Raw genomic sequence first — 16,707 nt, 5'->3', positions numbered from 1 at the left:
AAGCTGAATGAAGAGAAAGAGCTAGCTGTGGGAAGATCCAGCAGTTTGGGGAAGAGCATTCAAGACGGAGGGAGCAGCAAGTAGGGGTGGAGCGGGGACAAAAAGGAATTCGCACTGCAAAGTACAGAGAGAAAACCAAGCGGCTAAAGCGTTTGAGTGAGGGAGAAAGTCACCTGAAATGAAGTAGAAGACATAAGAAAATAAGCAGGAATACATCACATAGGCCCTCATTGGCCAGGGTTAAAAATTTGATGAGTATTTTAACAATAATGAGATGTCATTGCAGGGTTTTAGTGAGTCTTAGTCATTCACACTTTAGCATGAATTATTTTAACCTGACTCTTTCTCCTAAGAATTACTTTAGATCAACTGAGGTGAGTCATTAGGTGGAAAAAACATTTCAGTAGACTATGAAGATTTAAATGGGGGAGAGGGGATGGGTAGGCTCCACTGTGTGTATATATACATATATGTATGTGTTCTGGCTCACCCTGAATTCCAGGCAATGTCAATGTCAGCCAGTCACCAGACAATGTCTACTGTGTGTCCTAGAAGTCAGCGATGCTACATGTAGCTTTTCAGCACCAACATCAATCATTTCTCAAATATTCATTTTTTTTTAATATTTCTATTTTAAGATAAAGGATATAGCTTCTCATTCTATTAGTTTTTGTATAATAATGTTAATATTAGCTACCTAACCAGATTTAGCCAATTCTAGATTTTCACTATAACATAGTTAACCTTGCAATATAAAAGCCTATCCTGCTATAGGGAAAAGCTTGATTTGGGGTTTAAAAAAATAAGAGAAGTACATATGGAGTAACAAATCACTAATGTTTTTGTTAAAATAATGTTTACACTTAGAGTTCTAAAGTCCGAATTTTGTTTTTTAATGGACCTTTTTATCCCTTACTCTATAAATGCATTCCTGGGCTCCCATCCACCACCACCCACATCTCCCATAAGAAATTCTTTAGACTTTCTTGCTTTACTTGCATCAAGCCTGTTTCTACACACTGATTAGATCGCACTGTTGTCCTTTCATTTGAGTGAGAGTTGCTGACACCATAGTTGCGTACAAAAATAAACATGGCTGGAAAAAAATCAATATTCTGACCTGGTTTCCTGCATAAAGATTCCACAGTTTAAAAAAGACAGGATCATTGCTTACTAAGCCAATGACTCATACTTCTTGGCATGGTTGCCTGACCAAAAGAATGCCAAAACCGTTTAGCTTGTGTTCTTAGTTGATGGTCAATGACTGTTATTTCCAAGGTGACCTATGTATAGTGTATTTTTGCGTATGACAGGTTTAAGAGGTTGTGAAATTACTGGCAAAATAATAGTAAATGCTCAGCTTATTCACGTTTGACTTGTTTGGTTAAATTACAACCCCTTTTGTGAATATCTCAGAAAGTATTTGGAAGGTCAAGATTTTCTTCTCTGGCCCTGAGTAGAAAGAAACATCAGTTATGGCCATGGTGTGTCAGACCTGGTTCATACCAGCTGGCAAAAGCCAATTGTTACATTGTCGAGAATTTTCTAAGTCCATTATTAAACATAGCCATTATTACAATCAAATTAGGCAAGCTTCCAATTATAATTATGTTAAAAAACAAAGGTAATAAATACCTAAAACTCTTTACTTCTAATCGTTTGACTACATTTTACTATCCATGCTCTTGGGGTTTTTTATGTCTCCTGTCCATGTGTGGTGAGATACTACGTGATGGTTTTGCTACTACCCATCTCTTCCCAAAGCCATGTTAGGTGACATCAAAGCCGGTACCTCGACGTAGGCCTTAGTGGGAGTATTTACATAGCGTTGATGTTGAAAGAGTTTTAATTTAATGAAAATAATTTATACAAAAGTGAAAAATAGTTTAACAGCAGATCACATAAAAGATATAATGAAAAGGAATTTATTGGGAAAAGAGCCAACTGGGATGAAATTCAATGCATGATTTTGTCAAATCATGATTGATTTGCTGGCTATGAATACAAGAGTTGGGCCCAAATCAACAAAAGTATTCTGTGAGAATCTATTGGCTATATGGAAATTGCAATAAAGAAGGTGGTATATTTTACTATTATGTATAGTTCGTGTATATCATATATATCAGTAAAACTCATAATATATACACATAATACAGGCACACTTGCTCCTCTGGAGAGTCCCTTGTTAAACATTGACCAGACATTACTGGTTCCACAGGAAAGATGAAATTCGACTGGTAACTTAAAAGCGGTTTTTTTCAGAAAGTTATAAAGGAGAGCGAGTTTGTCTCTTTGCGAACAGAATCTGTTAAAATCAGCGTGTACTCAAGCTGACGGCAGTTCGGTTTGCCAGTATGAAAAAGGGTTTGGTTTCCATTTTTCCTTTAAGACTCCTCCTGTTTGCAAGAGAACCAGAATTTCAACCCAATGAAACTGTAGACTCTGTTTTTTCAGCCCTAAGGTATCATGGCTGTCACATAGGGTTTGGGAAATATTGTTTATTTATAATTATGACTTATAAAAAAAAAAACTTTCAGAATCAAACTATTGGACCAGGTCTAATTTAGTTTAGTATTTTCACCTTTCAATTCACCAAAAAGGTACATGAATATCCAATCAAGGGTAGTGTCTATTTGTTTCGTGAAAAATTTGACAAGCTCGGCCCCTCCACTGACCTGCAGGGGATGGGAACAGTGAACCCAGGAGACCAGAAATGGCCTCAGGTCCAATCACCCAGAAAAGGAAGTTGCCATATCACACCATGATTTTTAACCACCTATTATGTATTTCAACAGAAACCCTGTCCCAACACGTAGCAAATGATCTCTAAACACAATTTAAGTAGGAAATATTAGACCTTGGTGTCTTTTTTAGTGAAGTTTTAATCAATCCATCATCCAGCATGATTTATCTACAGACATAGTCGTTCAGACTATTGAGACTCGGCCTTTGTTTCATCCAAACACACGTCAGATCCCTTATTTAAGTGAAAAACGCTCCCAAATGGTACTAGTGGGGAGATGAAGACACTCAGGAGGTTTAATCAACGACTGAAAATTACTTCGTTTTTGAAGTTGATATCTGTTTACTTGAATTCTCAAAAAGCCAGGAAAAAACAAAATCCAGTTCTGAAGCATGTATGTATTGTGAGAAGCCTGGCAAAGGTAATTTGGATCCATTCTATAACTGCCACTTTTTGTTTTTATTCAAGGTGTCATAAAACTGAGTTCTGCAGTTGAAGGTACGTTTTTACAACCACAAAATCAATAACGTTTTGCTTCGAGGTTGCACCGCGTGGCTTTGTAGCTACACCGCTTCTGTGGCCGTGGTGTCTGAAGCCATGTTCTAATTGCCAGCTACCGCCATTCCATCTGTGTTTCTCCTCGTCCTGGTCCCTTTATGCCACGCGTCTCTCAGCGCCCCCATGAGTGGCCTTAACACTGACCCCAGAAGCAGCATTGACGAGAGCAAATGTGTTTGGTTCTGTCCCTGATGGGATGGTCTCGGGCCCAGTTCCTTAGAGAGCCCTTCCCTCTGCAGCATCCTTATTGGAGGCTGGACCTTGAGTCTTGTCAGGAACCCTTCCCCCCTTCTTTCTGTAGGACCTTTTCTAGAGGGTTTTGGTCCCTTATCCCAATGTAGCAGACATGTTTGCCCAGGATGTCTGCAGGCATGGAGTCATTATAGCTTCCTGATGAGAAAATTAAGTGGTTAGGGCATTTGCCAGTCTCCAAACACGAGGTACCACCCAGGAGGTATTGCAAGAACCAGGTTCCTTGAGTGTCACCCATGTCACCCACACTGGGCAGTCCCGTAGAATTGTGCATTCGAGAAACTGAGAAGAAAATGAGGGATTTAAAGAAAAAGGAGGGTCGGTGGGGGAAAGAAGACACAGCCGCGTTTCACTGAGTAACCCCCAAAATGATGTTAAAAACACCTCATTGTTTGAAATGACTTACTAGTTATTGGTATAAAATCGACCATCTTTCCCTCAGAGGAGCCTACATTTCGCAAGTAGGGAATGTGTCATTTTCTCTCTTTGTGAGTGTCTATTTGTTGTGGGGGGTGTGTGTGTGTGTTCTCGCTTATTGGGGATTTGTCAGTCATGCATTGGAGGGTTCTTCATCCCCACTTAATCAGGGGAAGCTCCTTGGAAGAGGTGGTGGGCTTTAAGGTGAGTTTTCAAATTTCAGAAGAGACGTGGCTTCACGAATGGGCAACGCCTGGAGGTGGGGAGCGGGAAAATGCCAAGGGTGTTGGAGTGGTGAGACCACCTGCTAGACTCAAGCAAAGGGACTGGGTGGGCTGGAGTTGGCAGGTTGGGAGATGAGAGAGGGACTCGGGAATATCCCCACGGGGCTGGCACATCCAAAGCGGGGGGCTCTGTCCTTTTAGTGGATTTAGTACCATCATATTTTGCAAAACACATTAAAAAGACAATAATTCTGACATTCATGGCAGAAAGTGCGCTGCTCTCTCAAGTAAGGAAGGGACCAGGAGATGGTGCAGGCAGTGGCATTTCGGGGTCAAGAGAGGAGCTAAACGATGTCCCTCAAGGAACGAGGGAGGGCACAGTGCACGTGTCAGGCCCCTGCAAGGCCAAGCAGGAATTCAAGGTTCCTCTGCGCAGAAACACGGAATTTTATTGAGAGATGACCCAAACCTCACCCTGGCTAACAAAACAGAAGACACAGCAACGAGAGCAAGCAGGACCATGAGGATGACTTTGCCTGTGGAAACTCCCAGTGGCAAGTCAAGCCGTGTTTCGGTTAATTATCTGTAGAATTCCAGATAACAGTGGGTCCACACTAGGCTGTTTGGATGTGTTATCAAGGAATGGCTTTGAAGTCAGAGCTTTTAATATTTCCTGCTTGGCCTAAGCACAGTATTCCACTTACAACAAAAGGATGGAAAAACACATTTTTAAAAAAGCCAGAAAGCCAAGAGAACATAACTTAAAAACTATCGTTCTGCTAGAACAACGGCCCCGTCATCATTTTGCTCATAACTACGGTTACTCCTGGTGGCATCTGAACCCCCCAAACAGGTTTATGGTCTTCAGAGAAAAAGAAGAGCGAGGAAGAAGAAGGGCAGGGGGCAGAATGACTGTCTGGGGCTTTTTCGGAAGCATCCTCGTCTCTCTGAGTTCCTGGGGCTCACAGGGAGCGGCCGTGGGTACCAGAGGTCAGGACTATTTCGACTGCTGCTTGAGCATCTTTTTGGCAGCTTCTTGGCTGCAGGCTGTAGTAGCTTGAAGGCTTGGGAGCATGCCGTGTTGTAGCTGTGTTAGAACCTGTGTGTCCAGGGGGCCCCCCGGGGCGCCGTTGTTGAGTGGAGGGGGTGTTCCACGCATGCGCTCTCCGTGCATCTGGAAGGGGAGAGTTTAACAAGCATGCTTTGTGGGAGGTACATTGGACACTGTTGTCTCGATTCGAAATCAAACCTCAGATGGTGGTGCTATGTGAATGCTTAGCTCTTTACTGGCTATTTTCCATCTGCGGAACGGACTCAAGGCGGCTTCTACAGCTTATGAAGGCAAGAAACATGCAGATCAGTGGAGGGCATCCACTGCCAGAAATGAAACCGATTTCCCTTTCTTTAAAAATGACTCTGTTCTGGATTATCCTAGAACTCTGAGAATGGCACTAAGGTTTTAGGTAGGTTATCCTTTTCTTTTTCTCTTCTTTTTAAGGAAAAACAATTGTCAAATCATAAGAGAACGTCAACAAAGATTCCATGTGCTACTTCCTACTGAGTATTGCTGTTACGCAGGTCTGTCCGTTCTCTTTTTCTGAAGCAGGGCTGCCCCCTTCAGCATTTTGCAGCTTCATGTAAGCTTCTAAAATCAGCAGAAAGGAAAAAGCTATTTATATCACGGGAATGGTAAGGTTAAAAGTGAATGGGCCTTTCACATTTTAAAGACTTAAAATTACGGTGAAAGAGAAACACACATCAATACTTTCTTTTGCGATGAAGAAAAGATATTTGAACAGGAAAAAATTTAGGTTTGAAAGAAGTAATTGCAAAGTTTTGTTGATAACACTGATGAGTTCTGGACTCTAATTTCAGATTGATAACCTCAAACTCAGAAAATTGGGGGGAATTCCCTGGCTGTGCAGTGGTTAGGACTCTGTGCTCACTGCCGAGGGCCCAGGTTTGATCCCTGGTCAGGGGACTAAGATCCCACAAGACATGCGGCCAAAAAAAAAAAAAAGAAAAGAAAAGAAAAGAAAACTGGGGTAAGAGAGAAACATCCAGACAGCTAACTGGGGAGAAGGAGAAATATTTGGGGCGATAGCAAGAATTCCATGACAGAATCTTCTAAATATTCCTCTTAAAAGGGATATTCCCTCTTGAAATCGGAGGAGGAAGAGGTACATATTTCCACAAGTAGGACCAACGTACCAGCCTGTCCAAGCAAAATGAGAAGGGAGGTCATGGAAGCACTGAGTCATGCCTGAGTTAGAATTGCCCTGACATCCTGCAGGCATCTTTCCAGGGAGAGAGCGGGGGAGAGAGGGTCCAGCCCCAGCCAGAAGCTCCTTATCTGACTCCCAGCTCACGTGGGGCTGGGAGGCTGCAAGCCTGGAGGCTGAGGACAGGCCTGTGCAACTGATAACCAGGTGCACTTTGTGAGGTGACTTGCCTCAAAGGCGACTTGTTTATCCCTTGTAGGTAGGTGACAATCCGAAATTTCAAAATGTTGTCAAATTCTTCTGAAAGCCTCTATGAGGGAATGAAGTTTGGTTTCTTTGGAAAAGTTCCATGTCTTTCAAAATGGGAACAGATGAGCCTCTAGGAAGAAATCTAAGAGGCGAGATGGTGACCCAAGCCCCCACTGTCGATGGTGCCTTTAGAGGGAAGGCTGGGTTTCCAGTTAACACCAGAGGTAACGTTTTGATTGTGAATCCCGTGTCTCAATGAACAGCTTGGATTTCATGAACAAAAGCTCTGCTGGGCTTGTGGAGCTTTTGTTTTTCTTTTTTTCTTCTTGTCACCTCATTTTATTTAGATAATTTTTTTCTTCCAGTGTTGAGATATAATTGACATACGGCACTGTATAAGCTTACGGTGGACAGCGTAAGGATTTGATTTACGTACATCATGAAATGATCATCATAGTAAGTTAATGAACATCCGTCATCTCATAGTTAGAAAATAAAAAAAATTTTCCTTGTGATGAGAACTTTTAGGATTTACTCTTAATAACTTTCATGTATAACATACAGCCGTGTTCATTATATTTATCATGTTGTACCTAACATCCTTAGTACTTATTTATCTTATAACTGCAAGTTTGTACCTTTTCATCACCTTCATCCAATTCCCCCCTCCTAACCCCTTCCCCACTCCCCACCCCCTACCCTACCACCACCGCCCCACCTCTGATAACCACAAATCTAATTTATTTTTCTTTGTTTGTTTTTGGAGTATAATTGACCTACAACACAATGTTAGTCCCTGGTACACATCATGATTCAATATCTCTATACATTACAAAACGGTCACTACTAGATATTTTGAAAGTGTCTTTCTTCATGGTAATGACTCGTGTACCATAAACCCCACAGAGCAGGGCACTTAGGACTGTTGTCACATCCAAGGTGATGTTCTCTGGGGCCTCAAGACCTCAGACCCAGTGAATGGAATGACTCCTCAAGAATAGGTAAAAATAAAATAAGGAAAAACGTGACTCAATCTTCGTTCCCATTTTCAAAATTCACAACACCCACAGCTTCATGTCTGTATTGTAAATCTGTAAACATAGAGCTGCTTTTCAGTTATGAAGCGTTGATCTGACCTTTCATGTGTGTTGAGGAAAGAGATACTTTTGCTTAAGTAATTCTGTTTTCCATAATATGACATGCAGTGTTTCCAAAAATGCCCCAGTCTCAGTCTGTTTGGACTGCTATAACAAATTACCATAGATTGGGTGGTTTAAACAACAGAAATTTCTCTCACACAGTTCTGGAGCCTGAAAGTCCAAGATCAAGTCCCTGGCAGGTTCCTTGTCTGGTGAGGGCCCCCTACTGGGTTGCAGACAGCTGACTAGGGAGCTCTTTTGTGTCCCTTTCATAAGGGCACTAATCCCATTCACAAGGGCTCCTCCCTTATGACCTATTCACCTCCCAAGACCCAACCTTTTAATACCTTGGTGGTTAAGATTTCAACACATGAATTTTGGGGGGACATAAATATTAAGTCCGTAGCAACACCAAATGAATTTAACATTTAAAAAATATTCCAAATGTATTGATATCATTCCCCCCCCAGATGAATTTTGTTCTTGTCATTGTATCTTTCTTTTTCTGAGCAAAGCCATATACTCAATACATCAGGTTAGACTGTGGTAGATCCATTAACAAATAGATAGCTGATTGGACCTCTTTCTAGTAATAAATTTAGGATAAAGATTCAGTATGTTTACTACTGGAAATCAAAGCAAAACATCTTTACAGACCTTCAAGTCAGAGAGCTACAGAGACAAGCAAGGGCTGCCTCCAGGGAAAGAATCCCTCCCCGTTCAACCAGAGTGAAGGGGGGCAGTGTGTCAGGGATCTAAAAACAGAATACTGTAGAAACTGAAATCAAGCCTCAAGAAAGTTGTTTCTGCAAAGACACCCAGACCCTCTGCCTGCAGGGCTAACCTGGACTCTGGATCAACCGTACTGAGCAGTCAGGGTTCTCTCCTCAAATGTATTTTGCAGAGCATTGCTATACTTTGGGTGAAATTGTACTATTAAATAACAATGTCTCTGGGAAGAATGAGTACTGAGCTGAGAATTTACCAAGTAGTTTCCAAAAACTAGGACCCTCCTGAAATGGCAGAGATAGAGTCATGTGACCCATAAAATGGAAGTTGAATTTTGCCTAAATCGCAGTCTTTGTTGGGATGACCCTCACCTTGGGAAGAGTTCACCTCGAATAACCAGCGGAAGCATTTCAGAACTTTCTCACAGTCACCTTTTTGTTTTGTGTTGTTTTCCTTTTTCTCCTTCTCTCCTGCCCTCTCCCTCCTCCTCTATTCCAGCTGTACTTCTGTTCCTGCTGTGTCACAGAAAGCAAAGTAGACGGCCCTTCAGGCAACAGAAGGCCAACAGCTAACTGGATGGTTTTGGCAAGTAACTACTTGCCTAGTTATCCAATAGGATGGAGATCTCTATTGCCTGGGGCAGCTGAAAAGACTAAAACAAGCTGATGTATGTAAAGGACTTAACCTTTAAGTCTCTACCTTTCCCTCTCTCTGCTGACTTCCCAAGCTGCCCTGCAGCCCTCCCTCTCTCCAGGGTCCAAAGATCTAGCCAACAAGTGATCACTTCCACTGGAGTATATGACGGCATGCTGCTGAAAGTGTCATTTTGGGCAAAGCCATAGAAAACAACCAGAATAAACCTTTGCTTCTCTGCTTTGAGAGAGTTTTGAGGGAAGCAGCCCCTCAGATGGGAATACAGCTCCTTGATCACCTCACGGGAGCTCCGTGCCCAAGTGAACAGGGCTGGGGTCCAATCGCAACCCCACCTGGAGGTGTTCCCATCAGATGGGATCATTCCCCTACCTGCTCATCCAGTCCTGGGTGGGGGTGGGGAGGAGAGGAAAGGTTTCAGCTGGTCCAACAAACAAAGTGTTAGGTAAACACTGATTTTTATCAATATTAATAATGTTTTCTTATGAACTAGTTTATAAGGTCACAGTGTTCCTGAGTGCGCCGTTTGTCAACACTAACCAAAAATATGGAAGTTTTTGAATAAAGAAAACTAAAGAGACAACAACCATAGCCATCCAAAGAGCAGCCTTCTATAAATCTTTACATCTATAGCCAAAAACTAATAAAGTCTGTGCTGAATAAGCAGGCTTGAGCACCTAGCAAGAGATTAGCATAACTCAGAAGACAGTTTGCTTCCAAAGCACCAAAGCATAGCCTTCACCACCCTCCCTGGGGCAGGAAATAGAAATTTATAAATCAAAGGCAAGCTGTAAAGGAAAATCTGCCAGTTTAAGTCACTGATTTATTTCCTGGCTTTTCTCTTTGTTTTTTAAGAGAGTAAGTTTCAGCGCTTATGTGTTGACTATTTTTAGCAATCTTCTGGAAGTTTTCAGTGTACACAAAGCTCTTACATAAAAAAATAGCCAACTCTATTATGCTGCATTAAGAAGGCAGCTTTTAAGGACAGTGGTCTCATTTGCAGTCTTTGAAGTCAATTCAATAGTGATTTTAAAGCCACTTCTAGTATTTTGGTTCCAAATTTAGAAAATGGCCTTTACATTTTCAATCTAAAATCGTGGTCTGACCTTACTATTAATTTTGGGACACACCATAATTTAGACAACTGCTGAAATCACTTAAGGCTTTGGTTTGGAGCATGAAGCTGAAAAATCACACCCTCTTAAATTACCCATCACATCCATTAAAATTAACTGTGAGATCAACTTGATGTTGACCCTGTGTGCATTTGGTGTTCAACTAAGATGCTTACCTATCTAAATATTGCCACAGCTGTATATACAACTGTTTGGTTGAGCCATTAATGCTTTAAGTTGGAAGAATACACATTATGACTTTAGTTTGGTTTCACTGAGGAAAAAGCCAAAGCATTTTTACAGTAATACGTCAGTGAAATGCAAAATCAGACACCAGTCCCAAGAGCTTTATGGATCTGAAATGTTTTGGAGGTATGTATGGATTTTCAGGTGTTTCCTAGTTTTAACCAACATGTATGCTTAGGTGGAAACAGAAAGCTAACGGATACAGCTCTCTTGAGTACAGTTTTTCTTGAACACATGCCTGTCAGGAGATACAGAGGCAAGTTTAATTTCCTTTTAAGCCTTCTGTATACCATGGTTGATTTTATAGATGGCCTCCTCAAGTGTAAACTCCTAACACTAAGTTTGGAACACATTCTATTGGAGGACAGTATAAAGGACATTCCTAGGTTCAAACTTTGTCCCCATAACTCCTTGGCTGTGCTGTAATCTGAAGCAAGTCACTCTCTCTGAATCACACTTTCCTCATCTATAAAATGGGCTTAAAAGTACTGAGCAATCCAGATGATTAAGAGGCCTAAATAAAAGGAGCTCCTGTTGAAGTACCTAGTAAAGTGTTTGGCACATAGGTATTCAATATATTGTAGATGTTTATATATATTGTTTTGTTACTGCCTTTATTTTTATTGCATTGGCTCAAAAACTGAATTCTCAAAACCAATGCTTCTACTTTTGCTTGACGTTATTTCATAAGTTTTTAAGAGTAATGATCGTGTACCTAATTATGAATTTGGATTTTTTTACTAAATTGAATAGAATTTTATTGCATGTAACCTAATGGAAATCTAACCAAAGTTAGACACAATCAAAATCACATGGTAGGGCTTCCCTGGTGGCTCAGTGGTTGAGAGCCCACCTGCCGATGCAGGGGACGCGGGTTAGTGCCCCGGTCTGGGAAGATCCCACATTGCCGTGGAACAGCTGGGCCCATGAGCCATGGCCGCTGAGCCTGCACGTCCGGAGCCTGTGCTCCGCAATGGGAGAGGCCACAACAGTGAGAGGCCCACGTACCGCAAAAAAAAAAAAAAAAAAAAAAAAAAAAAAATTACATGGTACTTAGGAAAAATGATCAGCATATCTCCAAATATCATTTACTCCACTGTTTTCCGTTCTTCATCCGGTGGTTAACGTGGTTTAAGTTTGGAGCATTTTTGTTTTGTTTTAATATTGCTTTGGAATAACATTACTCCAGTAAATGTTCCTCAAATTAAAAATAGAACACTTTAAAAAATATCACCCTAGAATGATTTAGAACATACTAGCCTTTTCAATATCCCAGCGCTTGTAGAATATTATATTTATAAGGCATATTGAGGGGAAGAATTCAGCCTGCTTGAGGCCTATGGCAGCTGGCACAGAAAGACTTTATTTCCAAACATATTTTATTACTTTATTGTTCTTAACCTATTAAGACCAAATTAATAAAGTTATTAAATGCCTGCATTATGCCATGTCTCATATGAGGCTGTGAGGAAAGACAGATGAACCAGACGTAGTTCTCCTATCTAGAAAATGTGGCATCTATGGAAACGGATCGTTACAATTTCATATAATAAAAATGGAGTAGTAGGAGTAGATTAAACGAGTTACATGAACATAGAAGTCAGCCTAGGAACTCTGCCTGGGGATCAGAAAGATGCCCCAGCAAAAGACATACCGAAGGCAAAGCGGAAGCAGTTTATCTGCAGGTGTACTGAACCCCACCCAGGGCAGACAGATCCCGGCCGACGCCTCCAGGAATCAGATGCGGCCGCTCCCAGGCACCATCTCGCCAGATGGCAGGAGGGAGCGGCTGGGATCCTTAGAATGGGACACATGTAAGTGAACATCCTCCAAGACCGTGATCCCACTGAGGACGGGGGTCTAGGTGCTAGTGGAAACAGCTCTCAGAGAACACTGAGCACGCAGCCCTGTACCCTGGAGGTGAAGCTGTGTGTTATCACCCGTGCACTTGGCTTTTGCCTTAGGCAAATCTTGTCCTGGACCTGCATGGAACCTCACAGGCTCCTTTAGAAAATTCACCCTATATCATTTAAAATATACCACAATGATCCACATCCCCTGTTTTTGGTGGTTGTTTTGTGGTTTGTTGTTGGGTTTTTTTGTTTTTGTTTGTTTGGTCGGTCGGTTGGTTGGTTGTTTTGGCCAAGCTGTACAGCTTGAGAGATCTCAGTTCCCCGGTGTGGACTGAACGCAGGCCACGGCTGTGAAAGCCTAGAATCCTAACCACTAGGCCACCAGGGGTCTCCCAACATCCCCTTTAGATAAATTTGTCTTCTTTAAAAATCTTTTAAAGAATTTGTATCATTTTTTAATCTACGATTAAGTATGTAAAACTCATTCAGTTTATGATTAGCTATGATTCCTTGGTAATCATACATATTTAGTATGTATGAAAGTATTTTCAAATGTAATGGAATTTTGTGAATGGTAAGTTTAACAATTAGTGATGCTAACATAATGTTAGTTTATAACATTCAATTAAATTTTTATTAGTTTTGATTTTGCGATTTTTTAATCCGTGGTTTAGTGCCAGTAAGTTTTTTCAAGACTCAAATATTGTATATCCTCTTGAAAGGCTCACAGGACATAATCATTGTAACACCTGTTCTGTGCCCTTATGGGATTGCTGTGGGGTTAAGTGGGGTGAGGGACTGAAAGTACTTCTGAATCTAGAGTGAAATATAAATATTTGTTATCATGAATATATTGCTATGTATAGAAAATCAGTCTACTGTTGATACCACAGAGGACAGTGTATGTGTATATACGTATATATATATATATATGTATTGTCTTATTTTTATGGAATAACTGCCCCTAGAATACTTGGTAATATACATTAATCATTACTTATTAATACATTTGTTATTTATAATTAGTAAAAATATATATGTATATATACTCAGTAGTATATCTATAAATACATTGTCTTACTTTTTCGGAACATCCGTGCCATCTTGTTTGCTACCTTCATGAAGGATATGTTTCCCTATAGCATAGTTGTTCAGAGTTCAGTTCTAGAGTCTGACTGCCTAGGTTTGAATCCTGGCTTTCCTGCTTATTAGCTGTGTGACTGTGGGCAAGTTAACTAACTTCTCTGGACCTCTCTTGCCTCACTAAAAGTTGGAATGACAATAATAGTTAATGATTAAGTTGTATAATCCATGATAAGTTCGTGGAACCGCGTATGTCACATCATATGCACTCGATAAACGATGATGGCTGTAGTAAAAATAACAGTAGTCCTACTAGGAATAAAGGAGGTGAGAACAATTCTCCAGCTAGGAAAGGTCTTTAATTTACACACGCAGTATAGGAAGAACACAGGTGTGGACATATGTTCGGTTTCCATCACTGCTGTGTCCTCAGTGGAGAATGTAGTACAGGGACCACGACTGGGGGCTGACTAACCCACCTCTCCATGTGCTGGGTTCTCTGTGTGGGAACTTTGTCAGTTTCCAATACTTGTTCAAGCGAGGATTCATTTCAGCCCCAAGTCCAAGGGCTCACTGCTCTGTTTCCTGCCATGGCACGTCCTGACTTTCCTGGATGCTTTGAACTGCTTTTGAAGATCACATTCTATTACCACACGTTACAAAGAATTCTGGTTTTGATCCTGGGAGTGGGCCATACTGCACTGCTTGGCCCAGAAATCAAGGATTTCAGTGTGAGGTTTGGGGTAAGAGCCCGTGGCTTTGCAAACAAGGCGGCCTGGCTCTTAGCCCAGAGCGGGCCTTCAGCAGGACTTCATGCCAAGTTACCCTGTTTCTCTTGCTCTATATCTTTTTTTTTTTCCCAGCAAATACATATTAAGCACCTATTGCCTGAAAGACACTATCATAAGAGCTGTGAGAGATACAAAAAAAAAAAAAATCGTGAACCTATCTCATTAATCTAATCAATTTAAAAGACAAGTCTAGGGGACTTCCCTGGTAGTCCAGTGGTAAAGAATCCACCTTACAATGCAGGGGACACAGGTTCGATCCCTGGTCAGGGAACTAAGATCCCATATGCCGCGGGGCAACTAAGCACACGAGCTGCAACTACTGAGCTCGCGCACCTCACCAAGAGCCCACGTGCCACCCACTACAGAGCCCACGCGCTCTGGAACCCATGCACCACAACTAGAGAGAGGGAAAATGCACACACCACAACTAGAGAGAAGTCCGAGCGCCACAGCAAAAGATCCCGTGTACCGCAACAAAGATCCCGCGTACCACAACTAAGACCTGATACAGCCAAAAATAAATAAATTTTTTAAAAAGCAAGTCTATGAATAGCAATAGTGGGAGTCAGTCAAATGATATATTGTATTTCTTATATTCAGGGTCTCTACGGTAGATACTATATGCCAAGCTGGCTCTACAGGCACCACATCTGTGGGCAGATTTTAAGCAAAGGGGCCGCTTTACAAAATTCATACAAAATTCTAGTCCTGTGACAGCCCATGACCTTGTGCTGTCTTCACAAAGCAGCACATTCATGCTCTTCCTTGCTTTTGTATGGGATCCTCTGGCCGCAGCCGAGAGCGCTCAGGCCATGGGGGGACTTTTCTATTCAAAACCAATGGGTGTAGAAAGCTCTATCAGGAAACCGAAGGTTAGTTTTTTTGAGTTCTTGTGGCCTTATCATGGAAAACGGTCAGATAAAATAGACTGAACAAAATGAGACTTATTATACAACCATCGAGGCCCATCTGATATCCACTTTGATACCATAAATGGATGTGACAACTTTAGGACCTTGGTGAACTTTATGCTACAAACAGGCTCATTTAGAGCTGTTCTCCAGATAAAATAGGACTCAGAGACTGAAGGTATCAAGGACTGATGGAATCAAATGTTTCTGTTAAAAACAGCAAATATACAACACCTCAGGGGCTTAATATTATTCTTTAAATGTCCCTACTCTTAAAAACGTAAGATTAACAGACAAGTCATTGTGACCTTTATAAAGTATAAAATTATTCCATTAACAAGATGACATTCAAAGCAGTGAAATACACATTAATGTAACTGAAAGAAGAATATGAAAGTATGAGATCGGGAGATGAAAGAAAAAAAAAAAAGCTGCCCAGAAGAAAAACAAACAAAAAACCTAGAATTGATAGTGAAATACCAGTTGATTTCTGAATAGAAAATATTAAAGTGCTAGCATGATGGAAGGGTCAAGTGGCAGGCTTTCTACCTACCATATTTGGAATTGGTCCTTACCAAAACTCTACTATATTAATATATTCTTGAAAGAACTAGAAAACATTTTTAAAAGCGTCATCAAAATCACAGATACAGGAAAGTGGCCCCGGAAACAAAGTGTGGCTACCCTCTACCCAATAAACTGAGTATATTTCTACAGGCAGACAAGAGGAAAGACCTAGACAGAGACCTTTCTAGAATCTGCGGTTCATTCATTTTATTTTACCAGAGCGTGGCACTTAAAATTAGGAAGTGAAATTCCTTGATTAGCCTTTGCCTCTTTCTTGCTTCTTAACTATCCCTACAAATATCCATAAACATATACACGCAAAATTACAAAACAGTAACAATAAGGACAGGGTACCCCAGCTGCCCATTAGGTAATCAGGCTCATTCTGAGGTCCTTTGTCTGAGAGTCCAGTTTTGTTCTTAGAGAAAGATCAGTTTCCTTAGAAAGACATATGAACTGGTTTAAGATGTGTAAAACTATAATTTTTTTTAAATTCTACTGAGCCAAGTACTGTGGAGGTACAGGGTTAGAGAGGGTCAAGACAGGGGGTCTGATGTCTTGGGAAGACAGAAATCCATAATCACAGTGCAGGGATGAGAGGTGTGTGAGGCATCGTCTACGGGCTAAGAGGGCACAGGGACAGTGTGGATAATTCAGGAAGTTTTCACAGAAGAGGTGATAGCAGACAGGACATGTGAAAGATGAGTAGGAGTTTGCCAGGTAAAGAAAGGGAGGGTGGAAATTACAGGCAGAGGAACAGTGTGTGTCAAGTCAAAGAGCAGGAAATATGTCAATTATATTATATTTGAAAAAGGAGCCAATGCTGTCTAGGGAGAGAAGAGGAAGAAGCAGAAGAGAAAGGGTTAAGTTATAAGAATCCCAACAAGGGGTTTGGGCATCATCCTTTAGGAAGGGAAGAGTCACTGAAGACCTTTCAGGCAGGGAATACAGTGATCA

General features: G+C 41.2%; 1 protein-coding gene across 12 annotated transcripts in view; it reads left to right on the top strand.

Annotated features, from left to right (window-relative positions):
* The window catches only part of DLGAP1 (DLG associated protein 1), a 323,485-nt gene that overhangs the window by 213,998 nt on the left and 92,780 nt on the right, over positions 1-16,707 (top strand). For 5 of the 12 annotated variants that reach the window (XM_065889909.1, XM_065889914.1, XM_065889912.1 and 2 more), the window contains one exon: positions 3,212-3,241. The exons of the other annotated variants lie outside the window; for them this stretch is intronic. In XM_065889909.1, the coding sequence (XP_065745981.1) occupies positions 3,212-3,241 (30 nt within the window). The remainder of the gene's footprint in view (positions 1-3,211; positions 3,242-16,707) is intronic. 12 annotated transcript variants of the gene reach the window in all.

Source organism: Phocoena phocoena, chromosome 13 (assembly GCF_963924675.1).
Source record: "Phocoena phocoena chromosome 13, mPhoPho1.1, whole genome shotgun sequence".
Taxonomy (NCBI): Eukaryota; Metazoa; Chordata; class Mammalia; order Artiodactyla; family Phocoenidae; genus Phocoena; species Phocoena phocoena.
This window is presented reverse-complemented; position numbering and strand designations above follow the sequence as displayed.